Source organism: Scophthalmus maximus, chromosome 6 (genome assembly GCF_022379125.1).
Source record: "Scophthalmus maximus strain ysfricsl-2021 chromosome 6, ASM2237912v1, whole genome shotgun sequence".
NCBI classification, from domain to species: Eukaryota; Metazoa; Chordata; class Actinopteri; order Pleuronectiformes; family Scophthalmidae; genus Scophthalmus; species Scophthalmus maximus.
In genome coordinates, this window is record NC_061520.1 from 14,381,476 (window position 1) to 14,404,969 (window position 23,494).

Sequence of the window (23,494 nt, forward strand, 5' to 3'; positions counted from 1 at the left end):
TAGTCACCTATAATACTGTACTTTGGTACAGTGTTAAAGTACTTGATATTTTACTCTAGTTAATACTTCTACTCCACTTAATTTCAGAAGGCATTTCCGTAGGAGAGGGAACTACATTTGATTTGACAGCCGTTAGATTTTGCATTGAAAAAAACCATAGGAGGATCTTATAAAATACAACACATAGCTCTTCACATATTGGCTGTGTCTGGTTTGGATGTCCCCAAAAAGAATGATGGACCATCTAAAACTTCTTAGACGGTTTCAATTAAGTAACTGTCCAAGACCCAACAAGGGAAAATATCCCATATTTCACAGCAAATGAAAGATGGCAAAAGTCCAAAAAATATCTGTAGAAGAAAATTGTTTTTCTTTTTTCCTCTTAATCATCTCACAATAACTCTATATCTATATATATATTGCAACCCTATGGAGTGACAGTACAACCATACAACCCCTACAGGTTGGCGACCACTGGACTAAACTGGTAGTAGAACAGTTTGATAAGCTACAACAGTAAAATAATGCTTACACATTGATGCATATGTATTACTCTCGGCAACAATGTCATATGATATCAAATTTAAGCCATTTTCCAACTACTTAATTCAAGATATGGATACTTAAATCAATACAAAACTTAAATCAATAGTAAAAAAATTGTAAGAACATTTAAATAGTAACAAGTGATACATGCACTTTTTATGGGGTTGATTGATCATGGTTTTATTTTTCAAAAGCATGAACTCTCAGTTAATGTTGAACACTAATGTACTAACAGTATGTGAAGTTTTCTGTTTTTTTATACAATTAATAGGTCTGATAAAACTATTTCATAATGTTGAACAATAGTACAATCCGAGCTTTGTTATTTTTTTTTTTTTACAGCAAAGAGGTATCAAATAATTGCCACACAATAATGCAACCCAACGTTGAACAGGTCAGATGAGTCCAAAGTTCATTAATTTTGTCCTTCAAGTGGTCAGATGAAGTAAATTTCCTTTAAAATACTGAAGGTCTCTGTAGCTTTTTGTTCTTCACTTTTGTTCAGCAGAAAATCGACAAACCAGGGTTTTAGAGTTGGACCAGTTTGACTTGTGGATGTGGAATTTACCAAGAAAGATCACTAGCCAAACAAATAAAAAATGACATCACTATTCAATCCATTAAGTAAAAAAATATTTCATCAAATCAGCAACAAGAATTTGTAGATTAGTCTATTTTCTTATACTTATTAACATTTGCAAATCAGACCAAAAGAATATTCATAGTGAAAGAATAAATTAAATAATGATTCCCTCTTTCATACACAGGCAGAGTCTATATTTAGCAAATCTCTAACAGGGTCAAATCTGTTTAAACGTTTGAAGGATACTTCCTTTACTTTCTTATTTACACAATAATTTCTTGAGAGTACCACAATTACATTCTAAATCGCCCACGATAGAACACATTGCTGCAGGAGGTGCGTGGTTTATTCATAATATCTAAATGTCCAATAAAAAATGGGATTGGTGTGTAGACGAAGTTACTTTCCATAGGATTACAGTTGTATATTGCAGAACAGCTCTTCTGGTGGTGGAGCACGGTGGTCGAGTGACCTCTACTGTACACCCTGCACACACTGCTGCTTCGTGCCAGCCCCGACTTCCCCGCTGTTTTACGACGGTGTGCTTACACAATGACAGTTTCCGTCAGTTTCACTCGCGAGTCGTAACCGCCTGGAGTACGCTTTTTTTTTTTTTTGTCGTTTCCAGTTTTTGTTGAAACGCGAATTTCGCCATTTCAAATTATCAATCGATATCGATCGCCACGTTTGGCGGAGAGCGAGCGCGGTTTCCCGGTGCGGGTACAAGTTGTACTCGCCGTAGTTGAACTCTGCAGTTCCTGCTCGAGGCCCAGCGCAGAGCTCGAGCGGCGGCTCCGAAAAGTTTGTTGTTGTCACGTGACGCGAGACGAATGTGGCGATAAAAAGTTTGTTTAGATCGTGAAACTGGGCGGCGTGCTACATTTCTCCTTCCCCGTCGAACACCGTCTTCGCCCGCAATGCCTCAACCGAAGTATCGAAAGATCGCTGTTATAGGTTACCGGTCTGTAGGTGAGTACAGCACGCGAGCTCGTGCATAGCTAACGCTGGTCGGCTAGCAGGCTAGCAGGCTAACAGGCTAGCAGGCTAGCAGGCTAACGTCCTGGCTTTGTTTTCCACCTGAGAGCGTCCGACTCTCGCTGGTAGCGACGCTAGCTCACTTTTGTTCACGTGTCTTTGTGCCGCGTGTGTTTGCTGCGTAGTTGATTCCTATTCTATAACCAAATTGTCCAAATTTAATGAAATCATGGCCATATTTACCTCCTACCAAGTCAGTACCAGCTTTGGTCGATGTTCCATCGACATGTGTGACTTAATTTGAAAAACGAACTATTGCCACATTAGACACCTTCATCACACGTTGGCGTTTGATTTAGATAAGATCACGCGACGCTAAGTTAAAGCCCCCAAAAAACAGACCTCTAAGTTGTGTACATGTGGTTGTTGTGGTTCTGTGACGAGGACAATCACTTCACATGTCAATGTGTTTCAGTCCTTTGGTCTGTCTGATCATCGAGGATCACAGACTCACAGGTCACACATTTCAATAAAATTCAATCACAGCTGTAACAACTTGGTGACCTCGTCTAAATACTGTAGGGGCATCATCTTTGGTAACACACGACTAATGAAGAATGTGTTAAAGTTTGATTTACAAAACATTTGCCACTGACAGATGTGTATTTGCGTGTGCAGCAGTTGCGTATTGTAGAGGATTGTTTATAGAATAGTGGGGAAACGGAAGTTGTGTTTCTTTTCCCTGCACAGGAAAGTCGTCTCTTACGATACAGTTTGTGGAAGGACAGTTTGTCGACTCCTATGACCCCACCATTGAAAACAGTAAGTGTCATTTTTAGATCGATTTCTAGATATTGCAACAACAAAACAAAAAACACCAGAATGAATTGAGCTTAATGTAAAGAAATGTTTTCATAAACTAGCTGATTTCCTTTCCCAGCCTTTAACAAAATGGTCAGCGTTAATGGTCAAGACTTCAATCTTCAGCTGGTTGATACAGCTGGACAAGTAAGTCTTTCATCTACTACCTTAACTGACCAAAGCACAGATTTGTTTGTTAACCATCATGCTCACTGGCATTATTATTCCTCTCCTCTGTCTGTAGGATGAGTACTCAATATTTCCTCAGTCCCACTCAATGGACATCCATGGCTATGTCCTCGTCTATTCAGTGACCTCCATGAAAAGGTGAGTGGATGTTTTTTTCTTTTTATTCATCTGTATGATTTTTGTTAGATACACAGTTATGTGATATGATACGCTTTAGTCGTGATTGACATTCACGTTTGATTCCAACATTGTGTTCTAACAAATACAGACTTAACACTTCAGAATATATAGTTCGTAAACAACAGATTTATGAAGACTTAACTCACTATTATGTATATCAAGATTGTCATATAATGCAATGATACGGCTATATAACTAGGTGTATAATTTTCAATTAAGAGAGGGTTTATATCAACCATAAGGTAATTATTTAGGCAGTAGTTTTCGGTGGTTTTGTATTTGACTTAAGAATGAGTCTTTTTTTAAAAAGTGATTCGATTTCTGTCTCTGTTCAGTTTTGAGGTTGTCCAGGTTCTACATGACAAGCTACTAGACATGGTTGGAAAGATTCAGTAAGTTTTGTTGGCTCTCTAAAATTCAATACTCCCAAATTTATTTTGTCTCCGAAGTGATTTTTTCAACCATGACATTTTCTTTTTAGGGTCCCAACGGTTCTTGTAGGGAACAAAAAAGATCTCCACATGGAAAGGTAATCAAGACAAGTGAATGTATTATTTAACAGTTGTATGATGGTATGGTCAGATAAAACCAACACTGAAATTACTGTCAGATTTTCCATAATGTAAAATAGGAGATTTCCATGTCTCATTTTGTTATAAAGCAGGCCTATAGTATAAAGCAAGTGCTATTTAAATACTGTGAAATGCAAAGTGCTCCATCCATGGAGTAATGCATACAGCTCATCCTCAGAAACTGTGCCTTAAAAATGAGCCATCATGACTTCCCCAAATGTGTGATGTCATAACATTACAGTCACTCCCCTCAGCGGTGGCACTAACACAGCCCCTCTGCAGCCATCATCCATCCTTGCTGGATTTGATTTCATAATCTGAAATCTGCTATAGTTCTATTAAGATGTTCATCCAGATGTTCGAACCCTACTAAACTCTAAGGCTGAGCCCAGCCACCCTACAAATTAAGTTCATTTTGCCTGCTTATAACTGTGATGTCATTCTTCCGACAACTACCCAGAGCCCATAACCATAGGTGAGGGTCGTAATGTAGATGTATGCCATTTAACTCAGCTCCCTCTTCACCACAACAATCTGGTACCAGTCTACTTGTCTCTCTCCCACGCCATCATCCCTCAGTCGCGAACAAGTCTCCAGGATATTTAAACTTCTTCACTTGGTGCAGAAACTCACCACAAACCCAAATGAACCCAACAAAAATAATTTTTACTCTTTTTAGAATAAAAGCTGGTTGAGACTGGTTGAGAAACATTGTTGATTTCTGTCTTTTCATACTAACATGAAAGTTACAAGAGAGAAGTTTGAAGAGTGTTTTCATTAAATAAAGTTTCCGTTTAATTTTTCCTAGGGTTATCAAGCCAGAGGAAGGGAAGAAACTTGCTGATTCCTGGGGAGCTGCATTCATGGAGTCCTCAGCCAAGGAGAATGAGGTAATGATAGAGGAGTCTCTGAATACCAACTCATTGGTGCAGACTACATAGTATTTCGGACACAGATTCACATTCTGCTGGCAATGTTTTTGCAATACAGACTGCTGTGGAGGTTTTTAAGCGGATCATTTTGGAGATGGAGAAAGCTGATGGAAATTCTGCCCCAGAGGTGAAGAAGTGTGCCGTCATGTAAACGTGTATCCAGGACATCAGTAAGCACATTTGCTGAAGGCAGGAGGCACAACTTCTCCGGCTTGCCAATCGTGACCTCACCTACACCAAGACACTGCAGTGGAACTTTTCTGATCCGTTATGATACCACATTCATTTACAGAGCAAGGCAACTGCCCAGACAGTTGATAAACTAATTCTCTAAGAGCAACAATAATCTGTTTTAAACAAAGGAGAACCTTCAGTGACCATATTCGTTAAATAATGAAAAAATTAAATTGAAAACTCTGCAAAATCTTGATTTGGAGTTCAAGCAAATACTCAGAAAACAAAATTGTCCCAATAACTGCATCAATTTTTTTTTCATGAATTTATTATGGCAATAACTATTTGTAAATCTGATGTTTGAGACATCGTTAGCTTATGTCTCATAGCTCTTTGAATACTTAAGTTAATATAAAAAGTGACCTTTTCAGGACGGGTGTATTATTTCAGGCAGATCTTTTTTTTGACTGATGGAGAGTCACAGTTCACATTACTTTCAATGTGGTGTTAAAATGTCACTATTTCATAAAATAATGTAGATTCTCTGCAACACCCCAACATGAAGAGTCTGATATGAATTCTCACTATGGTTTCACAATTCTTCTCACAATAATTTTTATCAACTCTTTCAGGTACCGTTCACCAATGAACTTTTGAACTGTGGTCTTCATGCCGGGAGAATATTTGTATATTTAACAACAAACATTTTAAGCTCTTCTGCAAAGCAGATGGGGATCCCTCATTGTTTCCACAGTTAAGTTTCTCCTTCCTGACTGTAATAAAGCTGTTATCTTATGGGAAACCCTCAGAGAAATTTAGAATAGATTGGAACAGATCTTTGGTATTTACCAGTTATGCCTTTTTATACCATATAAATAGAATCTTAGAAAATGGTTTGATATTATTCGATATATCTTGAGTGATGCAAGTGTGCTCTCCCGTCAATATGACAAGTAGAGTATACGCTTATAAGTGCATTATAATTATGAACATTGTTGAGCTGCAATTTTAAATTGCATTTTAACACTGTAGGACTAAGTTAAAGCTACAGTGTTTACTTTGACCTTGTGGTTTTGATTTGAAGGTTAATGCTGGCTTATTAAAACCAAGTCTGGATGGCGTGCATCCCGTCAAATTCATATTTTGGATGATAACTGTCAAACACTTTGGATCTTTAAATTAATTGTTTTTTCTTAGTTCGTGTAGCCTCACAGAGACATGACACAGACTGTGGATTTTTTCTCTCCCAACAATCCTCATGTTGTACCTGTAGTGGGTAATTGTAACTTTTATCAAGTGCTTTGCTGAGTAAGTAGTAATCTGATGGATGATTGATAATGGTTGAACAGAAGTTGGTGATGCTGTGTCTTGTGCCTTACAGTTCTTCAATCTGTCCACCTGCCTCCCTTCATGACTCAAGGTGCTCTCAAAGGTTTTTTTCTTTTTCTCCCCCCCATTCTGTTAACTTGATGCCATGGGTGCAGGCGGTGTGTACCCGAACACCAATATTCCCTCATGGGTCAGTGTTTATTCAGAAATCTTGCTGTAAACAGTTTTGTACATAAAATAAATCTGTTACTCATTTGTCATGGTGCAGATTTTGGCTGCTTTAGTTGGGAAGGAACAAGCAATATGTCATTGGTATATGACACAGACCCACCTGTGTGGTCATGTTGGACTGAAGCGTCATACACAGGCGACAGGCCTGTGTTCAGTGTGAGACAGACAGCGGCCTGGCGCGGGGCGGGTTCCCTCACACCTGAGCTCGTGTTGCGGCAGCACCACCTGTATTACGGTAACACCACGTATTACGGCAGCACCACGTGTATTACGGTAACGACTTCACTGTACGCTGTGGCGGAAGACGAGCCGCTGTGAACGTCCCCGGCTTCAGGAAGGTGAGACGGCGGGTGGAACATGGAGTGTGTAAGTTATTGAGTCAACTTTTGCGTGTACAACTCGGTGGCTTTGTAGAAAAACCTTGGGCCCATGTTAACTAAAGAGGGTTGCTAAGGTATGAGAGCGGTAGCAGCTAATGAGCTAACGAGAGAAGTTCCGGGGCTAGCGCCCTCGGCGGTAAAGCTAGTCCACAATTCAAAAACAAAAAACAAATCGGTATGTTTGCTCCGGTACTAGTGTAAATACTTTCTAGAACAAGACAGTTGGCCACGACGTGTGTCAACAGGACAACTCGTGCTGAGAGCAGAGCTTCCGTGAGAAGTCACCTCGACCGACTCGTTAATGTCAAGTGACGCGGAGCTAACGCTAACGTGTGTGCAACGATGCGTTGTTCTTCTGTCACTTTGCGCACAACTAGAACAGCGACGACAGCTGTTCAGTTTGACAACTGCTGAGTTCTGTCTGTCACGTTCCCTGACTTGTGTCACACTGGAGGGTCTAACGAGCTGCAGCTCGGTGTCACAGGGTTTGTTGCGGTGATCAGCTGTGCCTGGTGTGGTGCCAAAAAGTGATCGTCGGCCAGAAACTGACTTGATCTAGATCAAACTCTCATAACGGCCACATATACACAACTTTATGTCCGTATTAATATCAAAGATGTGTCTTTGTGAAACGTTAACGTCTCGTGTTTGCCGTTTATATCGTAGTCAGGCATGGTTTGCTCACAGGAAATACGATCCTATTGTTTTTAAGGTTTGTATGCATTTGTATGTCTAATATTACTAAAATAATTAATAATCATTGCTGTATTCTACATGATATATGGTAATGGATTATGTATACGGTAAATTGCAATTATTCTTATGACTGCATTATTTTACCTGCTCTCTCCTAGATAATAACCCATGCAGTTTTTTACCTGTTGAAATACTTTTAAATGGGACACAAAACCTATTAAACACAGTATAATACGGAAATCAGTTTCTGGCGGACGATCACTTTTTGTCACAACACCGGCCAGTGTTGTTCAACTCAAAGACTCACCAGGTTGACCTCGATAAGCTGAATATTAATCACAGTTATCGTTTTCTTTCAGATTCAAGTAACCACTGATGATTTGGAGGTGAAGAAGGACCCAGTCGTTGAGGGTAAGGGACTTGTTTCGTGAGAGCCAGTGACACGTGTAGACAACACTAACCAGTAGTCTGTCATGTCTTCCTCCAGACCCAGAGCACAATGTGTACACCAGGTTCATGAAGTCCCACCGGTGTTACGACCTCGTACCCACCAGCTCCAAACTGGTTGTGTTTGATACATCACTTCAGGTAAATCACAAATGTTTAAATGAAAAAATGGAATTTGTTTAGCAATGAGTTGATTTAGACTGAAACCGTTGGTGCGTTGGATGTATCAGGTGAAGAAGGCGTTCTTTGCACTCGTTTCCAACGGGGTGAGAGCAGCTCCTCTGTGGGACAGTAAGAAGCAGTGCTTTGTTGGTAAGAACCATTTTCATTTGGCTCAATTTCACTCCATGCGTTCAGTATGAATTTGATAATGGACTAATAAAATCTTTCTAATTCTGCTCCACAGGAATGCTAACCATCACAGACTTCATTAACATTCTTCATCGCTACTACAAATCTCCACTGGTAAGATGAATGCAATCATTGAATTGTAAGATTAGGTTTAACAACTTCAAGGTTATTTTGTCATAGGTAGGGTTTTTACCTCGTGTGTCGCTGAGTGTGACCTTCTTTTCTTTTCCTGTCGAATCAAGAGCTTGTCTCAACTTGTTCATTGTTTCCTCTCAGTCAAACCATTCTCTCTGTGTAATCTTTCAGGTTCAGATATACGAGTTGGAAGAGCACAAAATTGAAACATGGAGAGGTGAGACATTTTAATATACATGCAATGTACTTCTTGTCATTTACTCTGGTAATCTAGAGGGTGAACTATATTGTGTGTTATGTTTATAATAGAGCTGTACCTTCAAGACTCCTTCAAGCCCTTGGTTAGCATATGTCCCAGTGCCAGGTGAGTGTTTTTCTTTTATTTAATGCTTGGCTAGCAGCAATACTTAATACAAAAAGTTATAATTTCAAGCATCAACATTTTGTTCTTGTTGTTGTCACTTGGTGTCAATTGTTACTTTAATACATGCTAGTTGCATGCTGGGACATAAAACCAGGGCGGCATATGATGCTTCAGTCTGTGGCATTAACTCTTAAAGTTGGTCCATTTTCAGCGGTTTCCTTTTAAAAAAACAGACAAAATAATAATATACTTACTCATAAAAGTAATCCCTCCTACTATTTAACTGTGCTGTCTTTCTCCTTCTCTCTCGCTTGTCGAGTTAAGGAGAAACTTTGAATGGTGTGTTAACAAATAGCAAACCCACAAATCCTGTGTGGTAAACCTCAGCTGTCCCTGCCTCCAAAGTCTCAATAGTTCACAAAAACGTTTTTCTATGCTCGTATCATACGCAGGTTTTGAGACTAATTAAACTCCATTGCTGGGAGATTTGAAGTTTTGTTTGTACCCACAACATTTATTGTAGGAATGCTGCAATTGACCCACAATTCAAGTTATTACATTTCCTACAAATAAACAAACATAAGACAATTTTCTTTTATATACTTCTTTTATTCATACATTTAATCTGTCTATTCACTTGGTCCTCTCATAATGTCTCTGCGTTCCAGTTTGTATGATGCAGTATCATCTCTGCTGAAGAACAAGATCCACAGATTGCCTGTAATCGACCCGCTGACAGGGAACACACTCTATATTCTCACACACAAGAGGATTCTCAAGTTCCTGAAGCTTTTTGTAAGTCCCACAGGCCTCTCTGCTGCCACATTAAATACTGTAAATCATTTACTGTTGTTTTTTCAGTGTCTGAGTCTGGCAGTGACATTGCAGAGGCCTTGAACAGAGTTAATGAAACAGTAAATTTTTATAAAGACATCCGTTCTCATACAGTTTTATTTGAGTGTGTATTTTCTTGTTTACTCTTTTCAGATATCAGAGATGCCAAAACCTTCGTTTTTGAGTCAAACCTTAGAGGAATTGAACATCGGAACTTTTAAGAACATAGCGGTGGTGCGCTCAGACACTCCACTGTACACGGCGCTGGGTATTTTTGTGGAGCAGCGGGTGTCAGCCCTCCCCGTTGTGGACGACAAAGGTATGTGGGCTGCTTGAAATTACACTTGTGTTTTGCCAAGAATGACCAGAGACCACTTGAATTGTATTTATGTACTGAGGTGCTGTCTCTCTCTTGCAGGTCGAGTGGTGGATATATACTCAAAATTTGATGTTATAGTAAGTTGTCATCTGTCACTGTCTACTCAATGTGTTTTTCTAACTGTTTTTCTTTTTTATGTTAAGTAGAGCCGCAAATAACAATGATTTTCATTATCTCTTAAATATGCTGGTTATTTTCCTAAATGACAAATTAATCATTTGGTATAGAAAGTGTCAGGTCATTAGTAAAGGTGCCTGCTATAATTTCCCAAGGCCCAACATGATGTATTCAAAGAGATTGTTTTATTTGACCAAAACAAGACGAGCATAAAACTGTCACATTTTAAATTTTGCTTGAAAATTTAATAATGGAGAATAATAAAACAAAAACATTTCCCAATTAATTTTCAATCAATCAACTAATCAGTTAATCATTTCTGATTGTTATATATATTATCATATTGGGTACACACTTTTATGTTTGAATGTGATGAAAGTCAACGAGCAGCTTTATGGCATTTTAATTTGCAGCATTTTTTTCTTCAGTTTTGATAGATTATATAAAAATGTTTGGCAATTGATTGATTGGATGATTATATAAAAATGTTTGGCAATTGATTGATTGGATGAGCCAAAAACATATTCTAGTTTACATGACTCTGTGTATCTGTTTAACTAATCTACATACATCTGGATTGCTAGATAATAATTTAACCGCCTGTGTTTTTCAGAACCTGGCAGCAGAGAAGACGTACAACAACCTGGACGTGACTGTGACCAAAGCCTTGCAGCACCGCTCTCAGTACTTTGAAGGAGTTCTGACCTGCAACAGGCACGAAAGCCTTGAGGCCATCATCGGCAGACTGGTGGAGGCCGAGGTGAGGGTCGGATATCAGTGTGTGTTGAAGCAGCTGTCTCTTGTAGCTGGTTTACGCTTAGTTGCTCATGAGCTTTCATCAATATGTGGAATGAGTTATTATGAATTTTATTCCTCCACGTGAAAAACCTCCTGAAAGTCAGCCGGGACTCAAATGCAGCTTTTATTCCATTTTATGGTTCATAGAAACAAAACTTATTGAAGTCTGAAGAATATGTTATAGCAGAAGAACTTGATGTGCATACATTTAGCCTTTAGTGTGGCATTACTGAACAGAGTCACTTTCTTTGGAAATAAGTCTTCCAGCCACGTTGCCTCTTGTTATCAAAGCTGCTGTGTGTGCACACACTTGTGTTGTTGTGTATCAATTTCTCTACACAGTCTTTTAGCCATGGAAGAAAATGTTTTGCAGAGGTAAAAGTAACATTGAGGGGTCTCCTTCTGTGTTGCTCAGGTGCACAGGCTGGTTGTGGTAGATGAGCAGGAAGTGGTGAAGGGAATCGTCTCTCTCTCAGATATTCTCCAGGCACTAGTGCTTACCGATGAGGAAGAGGGTAAGTTCAGTTGTGTTTGATTTTTGGGGTGATCACATTTTTAATGTAAGGAGGATCATATTAAAAATGCTTTTGAAGAAGCATTAAAAGCAGCAGAATTATTCACATATTTTCCCAAATGTGTCCACAGGCACGGCTTGAGGAAGGAACACGAGGAAAGGCCACAGTTTCAACAGAAAACTGCTCAAACGGCACAAAGGGAGAACACGGACAAAGAGACAGAGACAGGGAATCATCATCCATCTCCTCTAACAAGGTTTCCTCTATTTGCACAAGAATTCATCTGCCTCTGTGCAAAAATATGAAGTTCACTAAGTTTTGGCAACCCAGCAATGTATAATTTTAGTTGTACAAGACATTTAAAGAAGCTCTTGTAAATTGAGCCAAATTCCAAGTCAGCCGAGTGTGACGAGAAAGATGCGAAAGCACATAAAACCTTTGCAACTCAGGATGACCGACATCATTCCCACCATAAAGGCTGTTGGGAAAAAGGTATTCCTGACAATATAAAGTAGTAGTAGTAGCCAGATAAAATAAGCATTCAGAAATTAGCTAAAGGAAAGTTGATTTACCTGTATTGCCTTTTGTTGGCAGCATTTCATTTCTATAATAAGGTTGACATTTAGATGCACATTGAGCCGATCTAAGGACTATTTTAAACACTGTGTAGCTTTAGTGTGTGGTGTTATTCGTAACCATCACTCACTAAAGCATGAAAGACATTTGCTTGTGCCCTTTTCTTTGTACATATGAGAACTTTGTCGTTATTCAACTTCTAGTTTTTTCATATCCAGTTGGCTTAATAAATTAAATGCAGGTAGGTAGAGGCTTGAGCTGTTGAGTCTTTTTTTTCTTAACCTGAACAACTACATTCTTCCAATTTTCAAAGATAAATTGATGGTTGTATAGTCACTTCTGTATCTACCCAACCTGTATGTATCATGCACATTGTACATACAGCCACAAACTACCCAGATGCTACTTTTTCAAGTAGATTGGAAAATCATTGAGCATAATTTATCATTCAAACACTAGGAAGGTCATTGATATGATCAGTTGTCTGCACTGAAAACGATCTCACAGATGTAAAATTAAAAAGAACTCGTCAGAACAATCTGGAACAACACTCACAGGCTCCCAAGATGACCTCACCTGTGAAGTCTAGTACAGCATCGTTTCACCTGTTCTAGGCAACCCAGTGTACAAACTCTGAATATTTATGGCTTTTCTGCTCTGCCATTTTGTCTGTGTTGTCATGTGTAATTAAATGTACATGGATTGTACATTTGACTGTAGAGACATTTCTTTCTGCAGGTTTTGTTAGTTACTCTTTGGGGTTTGGCATTATGAGCAATAAAGGGATTTGAAAGCATTTGGTTTTTTGGAATGTGGACCATCACTTGAAAACTAATGTTCAAATTAACAGCTGCTCAATTATTCATTTTCTGATGTTAAACGTTAATGGAGTGTTTATGTTGATGTCAGAATATCATATGTTAAAGGTTTATTCAGCTGTTTTTTGTGTCTAAGGATCGTTATCAAAATCACTAAAAACCAGCATTTCCTCCTGAAGAGAACAGGCCCTTAACACACTTTGCTTCGGTATACATGATATAGAATGTGTACAACTGTATGTAAATGCATAGTTTTTGTACTAATCTGCATTGAGATTATAATTTAAAGGATGAGCAATAAAGGTTCTTTGAAGTTTGTTGTAAATTGTATAAATCTTTTGATGTGTGCATCTTTTATATCACAGTGTAGTATTGTAGCTACTCAGTCATTTAACCTGTGATTAATTATATTTTCGGGGGTCACCTGGAGCTTTGAACATCTTATTCAGTGCAAGGAAGGGGATGGCAGAGATGAAAGAAAAGAAATGGACAGCATAGGAAAACAATTGTATTTATTACTCTATATTAGAAGATACATGATTGAAGTCCTGAAGGAGTTTGTACATGGATGCAGTTGTCCCGTTGCCAGAACTTGACAGAGACATGGAAGTTTACACAACTTGTACTTTAATATCCAATTTCTTAAACTCACACCCTACTTTTTTAAACATAAGGCAGATACAATTTGACAAACATACCAATTAAGTGTATAAATATGGATGACATTGAACCACATATTAAACAGCAGAGCTTACCAGTCTGGCCAGCTAAAAACAAACGGCATCAAGTGCAGCCTGTCTCTTCTTGCTAAAATCCCCTAAGACTTAAACAACACAGTGCAGGTGAGCAAGGGATTCTAAATGAAAAAGAACTGGTCAAACACATTTGAGACAGCATCGAGTCATTTCAGTAGAGTTCAGTTTCTTCATGATGCTCTCTGGAGTGTACTGCAACTGATTGCTGTCGTTTGTGTAAACATTCTCACTTTCAGTGGCGTGATCTTAAATAAACACAAGTCCGCGATCCAGAGATGATTCTGAGAATAATTTGGTTTTAATGCTGTGAGGTCAGTAGTAGTCCACATGTGGCCTTTCGGGTTTTCATAGGGACTCACAGCCTACACACAAATAACATAGTAAAGACTACACACAGTACCTGTTGAATTTCCATACAACTAAAGAAAAAAGTGCACCTATTTCCTGAAAACAAAAACAAAAGTAGACTGTTTTCTGACAGTGTTAGCACAAAGGAAACACATTGCACATTGAGGAGGTAATGCATGGTGAACACGAGGAGCCTCGAGGGGAATCATTGATTCAAAATCAAATATTTCTCCGCAGTAATAGAGAGCTAAAATAAAACGTCAACATAAGCAGTGTGTCTGACAGAAATACAGTGACGTTACTTCAGAGGTCAGAAAGTAGACGGGTACATCATTCTGTTTGAAACAGAAAAGTCTTTGATTTTCTTCCCACCAACAAAAAAAAAGCTGGTATGAGAGATTGAACCATTAAAACATGCCCTAAGAACCAATCACAGTCTCATATATACACAAGTATTACCTGAAAAAGCTAGTTTATGTGCAGTAGTTATACTTGGCCAGGGTAAAGGAGCCCTGAGGGCAAAAGAACACTGAACATGCTTTGACATTATGAAAAAAAAACAACAAGAAAACTATAATTGAGATTCCTGCAGTTAGTGTTTTTAACAACAACACAATTCTGCCTTGCGTTTCATGTACAGTGTTAGTTGTATTGGCAGCTGCAAAGGTTTATCTGTGTGTACGAGCTTATCTGAGGGACTGGAGCCAGTGTACACACTCTTGGCAGGCTATGCTCTATGGGGGTTGATTGAGAGACAGCAGCTGCATTCAGAATAGGACACTATTATATAAACACACATATACCACTGTGCAACATGCTGCATGTAGTGTTTTGCATCAGTAATGTCCAGATCTGAAGCCAGCGAGGGAGTCAGCTGAGAAGTTTGACAAAAAAAAGCTACAGTATCAGACCACATGTAGCTGTTGCTCTACAAGTGGAATCCTCCATCCTAGTGAAATTCACTTTCATTTAACAATGTCCCTCACTGTCTGTTTTACTTACGCTAGTTTTATACTGAAAAGAAAAGCATGTTGATTGGTAAGTATGGAGACAACCTGAGGTTCACGACAGTTAGTGGTAAAAGGCTAAATCCTGTTTTGTAAAGCTGGTCTCAGACTACATGATTTTGAAGTCAGGTTGCATAACGAAGACACTACAAGATATTATTGAGATTATTAAGAGGGAGCGACGCACCACCTTATGTCACTGACGCAATCGCATGAGGAAGAAGGTGCAAACAAAACAAAAGCAATGGAGGCATTAGACGTTAGACAACTTACTCTGTCACCTATCTGTTATCAGGGCCGCCCCGATGATTCTGCGGGCAGTTCAGGAGGTTTTAAAAATGTCCCTGTGAATCCCTCATATGGGGGAGGAACAAAATTCCTGCTGTCTGAGCCCAGCTTTAGGTGCCCTAATGCGCCGGTGACGTTGAAGACTTAAGTGACAGTCAAAGGGTTACATCTTTACAAACTCTGCTCTGTACTTGGTGATCTGCGTTGAACTTAACCACGACGCTGTCGCAGAACCAGATGGATTATATCTTGTTCAATGATTTATAAGCCGTTTGACATGTGCTGTAGGTGTGGCATAGAGAAACCTGCACAGTAGACTCACAAAAACACCCATATATTAGATCTAGTCATTTAAATAACAGAATAAGTAAAAATAAGTTAAAAACACCCCTAACCCCCCTTGCAAAGACAACACGAGCAGTTGCTGATCCTTAACAATCGAGCAAAACGGATCAAAGATATTATAAAATATCAGCAACTGATTTTTAAAATATTAACCTGTTAATTACATAATCCTGCTTTTGATTGCATACAATTACACAGGAAACCCAAGGATCCTTGTTAGTATGGAGTGTAGCGAGTGGAACAGAAATGTTCGGGTGGGGCAGCAGTAGCTGAGGACAAGACAGGGAAGGTGTTCTTGGTAGTTTGGCTGGGTAGGCGAGGTAGGGTTTGTCAGAAATCAAGTGGCTTCAAAACTGGCAGGAGTGTCTATGGACTAATATTTTACAAAGTGCCACTCTCCATCATATGCTCTTACTTTGTGCATTCTTCGTCGAAGGGCCCGAACCCTTCCTCTGCCTGTCTGGAGTCGGGCCCTGCTCAGTGCTCTGCTGACCTCACTCAGACTTTTATGTCCTCTTGAATGCTGAGCTGGGACAAGGTCTTCTTGACTCGCAGGGCTGTGAGGCGGGCAGCTCCGTTAGCGTACCAACATTCCCTCATGATTTTACCCATGACCCGCAAAGCCTGGAGCAGCAGGAGAAGAAAGGGAAAGAGGAGTTAAGATGTTACAAAATGATAAAATGATAAAATGATCACTTCCACACAGGGATAGTAGCATACAGCTGTTAAAATATGTCATACAAGTTGATCTTTTTTCAAATGCACTGGTATCCAATCAGTCCTCGGTATCGGCCGATACCCAGGTCCAGGTATCGGGAAGGGTCAAATGGTGTCGGAACATCTCTAGTAATACTAGTTTTATTCTAAACAATGAATTGCATTGCCACACCTCATAGCTCTGCCACCAATTTGGGATGTTGGGTCGTAGCTTTTGGTCACACACCACTTTCCTCATCTCCTCTATGGACGGGTCAGGAGGTACCAGGTCGTAGTAGGGCAGCTGGTATTCTTCATGGATACCTGATGACACGGTGTTGGAGTCAGACTAGTACTATGATCTCAGATTACAACATTAATTCAAAAACAAACAAACACAAAACACAGGCGGAGTGAAAACAAGAGTCTGACCTCCACTGTTACAGCGACGTGCAATCTCCCAGTAGACCAGCCCCAAAGCGTAGATGTCAGCACATTTGAACGAGTCAAAGTGTCTCATGTTGATGGTCTCATCAAGAACCTCTGGAGCCATGTACCTGTGAGACGTAAAGAACAACAATCCCACGCTGTAGTGATGTAGAGAATGAAAAGAATATTCTAGGAAAGGTGTCAAAATATGAGTGAGAGGGAGGAAGGCTAAGCCTCAAGTTGGCTCGTGTGTTTGTGGACACGAACCTCTTGGTGCCCACCCTTTGGTTGGGGGCTATGTCGATTGTGTCGGTGGCAGACTCATGGCGGACAGCCAGACCCAGGTCGGCAATAGCACAGGTGCAGTTCTTCTTCACGAGGATGTTCTTGGACTTCAGGTCTCTGTGGGCGATGCCTGGCTTTCCTACCAAGACACAAACGTCCCGGATTATCACTTGTGAATATTTTTGTCAATTATGTACTGAACTGAAAACTACAACATGTTGTATCATTTTCCTTATTTGGGCAATAAGTTAATAAAAACTAAAATAAGCACTATTCATGCAACAAGAAGTCCTCAACTGCACTTTCATCTTCTAATAATCAGCGAATAATATACTGTTTATTACTTTACATTAGAGGATTGTAAATGCTGTTTCCGCATCACATACAGTCTGAAGTGATGCAGCCATGTATGTGACTGTGACAGCAGCTGAACATAATAAACTAGACATGAGACCACAAATACACACCCTTGGCTATACTAAATATATAATGTGTACAGTTCAGGGCATTTAGAAACAATCCATCACACTGGGTGTCGTCTGTTGCTTTGACAGGTTTGTTATCTATGTAACCTCTCTCTTTGTTTTTTGAGACTCTAAGTGATAAGACACCCTTGAACATTAAAAAAAAACGTCTTCAAAAACTTAATTTAATCATTTTCTACCACTTTTTCTCAGTTTCAATTTTAAATTATGGAATATATTACAAACTAATTTGTTAACTACACAATTAGTCAAATTCTACATGCTGTTGTGACACATGCTGTTTGATTACTCAATCCAGTTACATCAGAGGTGTTGTGCCTGTCCCTGGGCGGGGCAGGCAAAGTAAGAAATTTGTTTCATAAGGGACATTTGCAAAGCATAGAAAGTAGTGAAAAACACTTGTTGGTAGAAGCATGTATTAACTAAATCAAGGTAAACAAGCATTCGCTTGTATTATTTTTCTGCTACAACTCTTGACTTCCTTTCACCACTACAAAGTGTGGAACTACCTGAATGACAGCATTTCAGCTTAGATGAAAAATCACAAATGTATTTTACAACTGGTAGTGACTTAACAAAGAGATGACAAAGTACAACATGTTGGGCAGACTTGACCTGCTCAGACCTCGAGGTTTCATTGCTGTGACTGTAGCTAAACAACAATGAAAGGAAATTCTGTAACTAATACAGTAGAAAGTAAATCATGTGGCTGAATGTGATATGCAGTGTGTTTCAGAGTTGATGTCGAAGTGTCACTATTCAAACCATCGCGTTAATTAAAGGTGGAAGCCAGGAAAAATGAAGTCATGCCTAAACAAAATCTGTAAACATACAAACACTACCTTGTGTTCCAAGTATTTCCATGTGCAGATGTGCAAGGCCGCTGGCAGCTGAGAGCGCCAGTTTGATCATTCCTTCAGTGGTGACAGAGTAGCGGTTCAGATAGTCAAACAGAGAGCCATGCTCATGGAAGTCTGAGACCAACCACAGCTGGGTCCATGTGCCATTATCTATCCAAATAAAGAATAATGATTAATTATTACACAGCAACTAAAACACAAGTATCAATACCCCCAAGTAGTAAATGATTCCCTCACTATTTAAGTACAAAACTGAACATGTTGTGATAGTAAATGTGCACACCTTTATTGTCAGCAGCTATAAAGCCCAGGATGTTCTCATGGCGGAGCATGATAGTCTGATAGATCTCAGCTTCACGGAACCAGGAGCGTTCTTCTCTGGATGAGAAGATCTTCACCGCCACATCGCCACCCCTCCAGCGTCCTCGCCACACCTCCCCGAAACGCCCCTTTCCAATGATTTCCTGCAGGACAATAGTTCTGGCCACGGTCCGTTGGACAAACAGAGGCAGACCTTTTCAGAAAAGATGAGAACGTTGATTATTTTGATGTAGATTTAATCCTTGACAGGCCAAAACCATAATAAACTACAATGTGTGTTGGCCAACAGATTTATTATCATATTGTCAACTCACCTGAGCCTGAACCAGATGTGGACAGATCGTAAATCAGGTCTTGCAGGGTCCTGTCTTTGGCCATGTAAAGGTGGTCACAGGAGGGGTCCTCCACCTCCAGCCTCTGCCTGTGGTTGTAGGCCCTCTGGTGGTACTGATACAGGAACATGCCCACCAACAGCAGCAGACACAGCAGGAACAGCGGCCCTGCAATCACAGCGACTAGTTCCACCAGGCCCCATGTCCCACCTGAACTGTCACCTCCCTCTCGTCCTGATGGAGTTGTCATTAAAAGGACAACAGCAGAAAATTAATATGTGACTTTTTTCATCCAGTGCACACGTAAAACTGACTTATTACACTGATATGAACCGCTTCATGTCCTGAGTCGGCATGATTCTTGCAATACCTTACACGGTTTGATTGATTGATTATTTGCAGCATTATATCACAGAGAAATACTCAATTCTCAACACATAAAAAACCTTTTAATGTGAAAAGCAGTGTTCAAAGTATATTAACCGTATTCTAACACTATTAAAAGATCTTCTTATTCTCTCTCTCGACGTCTCTCATACAATTCAGCAGTGTTTGATTTTGTCTTTGATATTTGCAACATGCGTAGGTGTGTGAAGTGTGTTACTCAACGTAAAGACATTTCATTTTGGTGTCATTTAAGTGACACTTTCAAGTTCTCACCTGACGGTACTTTGAGGTCAATGCTGTTGCAGTAGTTAGTGTAGCAGCAGTGGATGTTGAGCAAGCCTTCCGCACTGCGGCAGTAGAAGGGCTGTCCAGGGGGCACAAGGTCGTCCCGCGTGATGCAGATGCGGATGTGCTGTTCTTGACCCTCAATGAAGGAGGTGGAGGCCATGCAGGCCCCATCGGTCTCACACTGGGAACCAGTCTTCTCACACTGGGCGGTGGTGCAGTTACACCAAAGTGCTGCAGAAGCGGAGAGGGCAGACAAAGAAAAACACTGTGAAAAATAATAATTTGAATGATTAATGAACTTTGACCTGAAAGCACTTAAAATTAATTATTACTAAACATCAGAAGTCAGTCAAAGGGATTAACAAACTACTGTGGTTTGCACCTTGTGCAGTAGGGGACAGTAAAACACAGCAGAATTCATGCTATGTCCCAAATCCATACTAGTATAAAAATAAAATTAACTCAACACAGACAGTATGCCTAACAATAACACCTGCTGCCGATGAAGTATGCTGTTGAGGATGTATGAGCAACTCACGGCTGGAAGAAATTTAAATAAGTTGTGAGTGGGGGTGAAACTTGTTATGAAAACAAAAAAATAAGTATAAACTATTACAATTTTGTCCAGCTTGATTGACAATTCACACCACACAAACTACATTACTTCCTATAAGAATAAATGATTAAGTATGTCAATATTTTTGTATATCAACTGCTAAAACAGTCTACTATGAGTATGGATTTGGGACAGAGCATCAGTGAGCATGATACAAACCACAGCTTTGAATTAGCCCCCCAAAAAGCCTGAATCCTAAAAACATTAAGAACAAATGAGATGCTGTGATATCCTCTGTTAAATGTAGTGGTGTTATCAAAACACAGACATGATGTGACAAGTCCAGTATTTCTGAAAAATCTCAGATTCTAAAAAGAAAAATCTGATTATTGGTTGGAAAACCCATTCACATGCAGATGAACTTCACTGGATGTCATCTACATCAAATAGGGGAAATACAGAGTAGATGCGTTACAACATAGTTTGTGGTACTGACTCACACAATGCCAACACCTACTTGGAAGGAACTGGTTTGTCAAATATGAAAAACAAAAACAAACCACAGAGGAAATAAGGAAACGAGGGAGACAAATGCTGACTGAACATAGGACTGACATTTAAGACTTTCCACTGCTATAAATGACACAGTTTTAATCCACATGAGGCTGATGGTTTAAAACCACATACGAATTTTCAGAGAAGAAAAGAGTTTTAGGAATGGAAATTCTAAAAAATAGACAACACACTGACAACTGCAGGTCCACCCTGGCAAATGGCAATAGTAACAAAAAGGGTGATAACACTTCAAGTCACCACTGGAATTCAGCTGCTTTAACACACATACTCCGGTTTATAGCCAGAACGTAGCAGGACTGAGCGGCCTTGTTTTGTGTCAGCACGTTTTACAGCATGAGCAACAAGTTAATCTTACATACTTTTAAATAGGTCACTAGGAAAAGACTCCACTATGTTCATTATACTTTACTCTGTGTGGGGGTGCAAGAGCAAGTGGTGTATAGTAACCATGTGCTCTGAGGAACAGTTTCCAAACATTTATACTGTGACAAATATACCTTTATTTATGTCTGTTTCAGTTTTGATAACTGACCAATGTTTTATCAAGTTAAAACATCAAAGATTCTCTTGTGTCAGCTCCTTTGAGGGGAGTTTACTATTTTCTGACAAAACATTAAGAAGATAATCTTCCATTTAAATGATAATAAAAGTTATAGTAGATAGTTGCAGCCCTGTACATATATTTCTGGAAGAATCAATGTGATGAAAATCTGATTTAACAGACATTTCAATTGGCACATATTATCCATCCATTCAACTAAATATGGATAGTCAATGAGGATACGCATAATGTACATCTGCTGTTGGATACATTCAAATACTTATACACAAAAAGTGGAATCATGATGGAGAAAAATATCAATACTGATAACACGAGTAAACAAAAGAGACACACCTAGGCCCAAACAATGATTCAAATGGGAAATACACTACCATCAGATAATCCTAAATTAGATTTAATAAACATTATCAACTCCATCTTGGGTTCTGGGATATTTTTAATGTACAGCGACTGTCATTGTTGTTTTTAAATGTGCTTTGTAAGATTTGATTTGAACTATCATTTCCGGAAATGTCACAGTTTGTGATGAGCCTTGGCATCGATCCATCCATCGATCCGTCCATCGATCCATCCATCGATCCATCCATCGATCCATCCGTCTCATTATAGCATCACTGTATATGTGTTGCTGTATGTGCCTGGATGCTGTCACGTCATATAACTAATGTCTGCATAGATACGCGCACGAGTCGGCACCAAAAGATGAATATCCTCATGTATCGAGCTACATGTCGAGCCCACCTGGACGACATGAGTGTGACGCACAGAGATAGTTGATAAACGCTAACAACATGTTGACGGCACCGTGACTCGCGGAGCTGTCAGTCCGAAATAAACCCGGTTCAGACGGGCACAACCAGCACGACAGAGACGGCGGAGAGTCACATTAACACGACACGCGTTCAAACGAACAAACATTCACGTCTCTGTAAATGAAGGCGAACAGTTTCCTCTCTGTGGCTCGAGTTAATTCGCTGTTCGGCTAGACTCGCTAACCTAGCTAACGTGAGCTCGCGGCTAACGCTAGCTAGGTTAGCGAGTCTAGCTAACGCGAGCTCGCGGCTAACGCTAGCTAGGTTAGCGAGTCTAGCTAACGTTAGCTCGCGGCTAACTCCACATCCGTCCGCGTCGACGACGGCGACCCTGTGCTTCTTCATGAACAACAACAACAACAACAACAACAACAACAACAACAACAACAACCAAACAATACACGTCTCACCCTCGGAGTCTGTGAACAGCACAGCCTGGATGACCGCGGCGGCTAACGAAATCCGTAGGTTAGCCATGGTCGTTACATTCCCGGTTCATCGCATTGGGACGTTTGGTAAGCTACCGTTGGCTGTGGCGGAGAGGAGACGGTGACAGCTCTCCCCCCGCTACCAGACTGTCGGGCCGCTGACATGCTCCACCAGCAGGCTGCAGCACAGACACACTCCGACGGCGAGGCGAGGCGAGGACACGCGAGGACACGTCAGGACACAGAGGAGCTCCGCAGGTGACATGTTATGCTCCTATTCAGGTTCATACTTTTAATTTGATTTACCACTCGAACGCCATTTCCAATAGGCTCCTGTTGCCTGTGACATTATCCCCAGGTTTATTTATTCATTCGACGAATGGACAAATGGCTGCTTCTACAAATATCTTGTGTTTTTGTCACTATATTGAATTTATTCTTGTTACCGTCAGCTTCACATATCTTATGTAATCTTTTTAAATTCTATTCCATTGTCTTTTGTTGCGGGCTGATTCGTTTCGACTGCCATCAGCATCAAACATCAAGGCTGCAATCATTGATTTTTGTTTTGTTTTCCTGGCCACTTTTTGGAGGACGTCAGTTATATCAAGTATCAGGACCACCAAGCTGAAACTAATGCAGTTTAGTGCAACAGTCCTAAAACAAATCCAACTTCATGAAAGGTTATATTGTTGACTTTGTGTTGATTCATCTTCCTGATCATTTTGGTGGATGCTGGTGAACTGTGAGAC

At 40.0% G+C, this 23,494-nt stretch overlaps 4 protein-coding genes and 1 long non-coding RNA gene across 12 annotated transcripts in view; 3 read left to right on the forward strand and 2 right to left on the reverse strand.

Moving 5' to 3' along the window:
• Positions 1-699: 699 nt before the first annotated feature.
• On the reverse strand, positions 700-2,475 carry LOC118308951. Its single transcript, XR_004793370.2, has 2 exons — positions 2,348-2,475; positions 700-1,126 (listed from the first exon to the last, which is right to left on the reverse strand). It is a non-coding gene; the product is annotated as an uncharacterized LOC118308951 (long non-coding RNA).
• Positions 1,548-6,596, forward strand: rhebl1 (Ras homolog, mTORC1 binding like 1). Its single transcript, XM_035630455.2, has 8 exons — positions 1,548-2,098; positions 2,855-2,926; positions 3,045-3,112; positions 3,210-3,292; positions 3,670-3,726; positions 3,816-3,863; positions 4,715-4,796; positions 4,897-6,596. The coding sequence occupies exons 1-8, from the start codon at positions 2,047-2,049 to the stop codon at positions 4,987-4,989; spliced, it is 555 nt and encodes a 184-aa protein (XP_035486348.1). The 5' UTR covers positions 1,548-2,046; the 3' UTR covers positions 4,990-6,596.
• Positions 6,597-6,786: 190 nt separating this feature from the next.
• Positions 6,787-13,307, forward strand: prkag1 (protein kinase, AMP-activated, gamma 1 non-catalytic subunit). Of its 2 annotated transcripts, none has more exons than XM_035630453.2 (13): positions 6,787-6,938; positions 8,008-8,059; positions 8,136-8,236; positions 8,326-8,407; positions 8,502-8,560; positions 8,753-8,798; positions 8,891-8,945; positions 9,614-9,740; positions 9,933-10,098; positions 10,198-10,235; positions 10,889-11,035; positions 11,489-11,588; positions 11,719-13,307. In XM_035630453.2, the coding sequence occupies exons 1-13, from the start codon at positions 6,930-6,932 to the stop codon at positions 11,727-11,729; spliced, it is 993 nt and encodes a 330-aa protein (XP_035486346.1). In that variant the 5' UTR covers positions 6,787-6,929; the 3' UTR covers positions 11,730-13,307. The 2 variants fall into 2 exon arrangements, with proteins under 2 accessions (XP_035486346.1, XP_035486347.1); XM_035630454.2 differs by having other exon boundaries at positions 6,807-6,910.
• A 172-nt stretch (positions 13,308-13,479) lies between these two features.
• Positions 13,480-22,862, reverse strand: LOC118308946 (activin receptor type-1B-like). Its single transcript, XM_035630447.2, has 9 exons — positions 22,725-22,862; positions 19,794-20,039; positions 19,116-19,367; positions 18,764-18,994; positions 18,463-18,630; positions 17,118-17,274; positions 16,854-16,978; positions 16,615-16,745; positions 13,480-16,349 (listed from the first exon to the last, which is right to left on the reverse strand). The coding sequence occupies exons 1-9, from the start codon at positions 22,789-22,791 to the stop codon at positions 16,224-16,226; spliced, it is 1,503 nt and encodes a 500-aa protein (XP_035486340.1). The 5' UTR covers positions 22,792-22,862; the 3' UTR covers positions 13,480-16,223.
• The window catches only part of arhgef25b (Rho guanine nucleotide exchange factor (GEF) 25b), a 29,220-nt gene continuing 27,909 nt past the window's right edge, over positions 22,184-23,494 (forward strand). For 3 of the 7 annotated variants that reach the window (XM_035630418.2, XM_035630426.2, XM_035630429.2), the window contains exon 1: positions 22,861-23,000. The gene's annotated coding sequence lies outside the window, so the exon portion shown is untranslated. Of the gene's footprint in view, positions 22,783-22,860; positions 23,025-23,494 lie in introns of those variants that run through there. The other 4 variants (XM_035630422.2, XM_035630425.2, XM_035630421.2 and 1 more) reach the window with 2 other exon arrangements.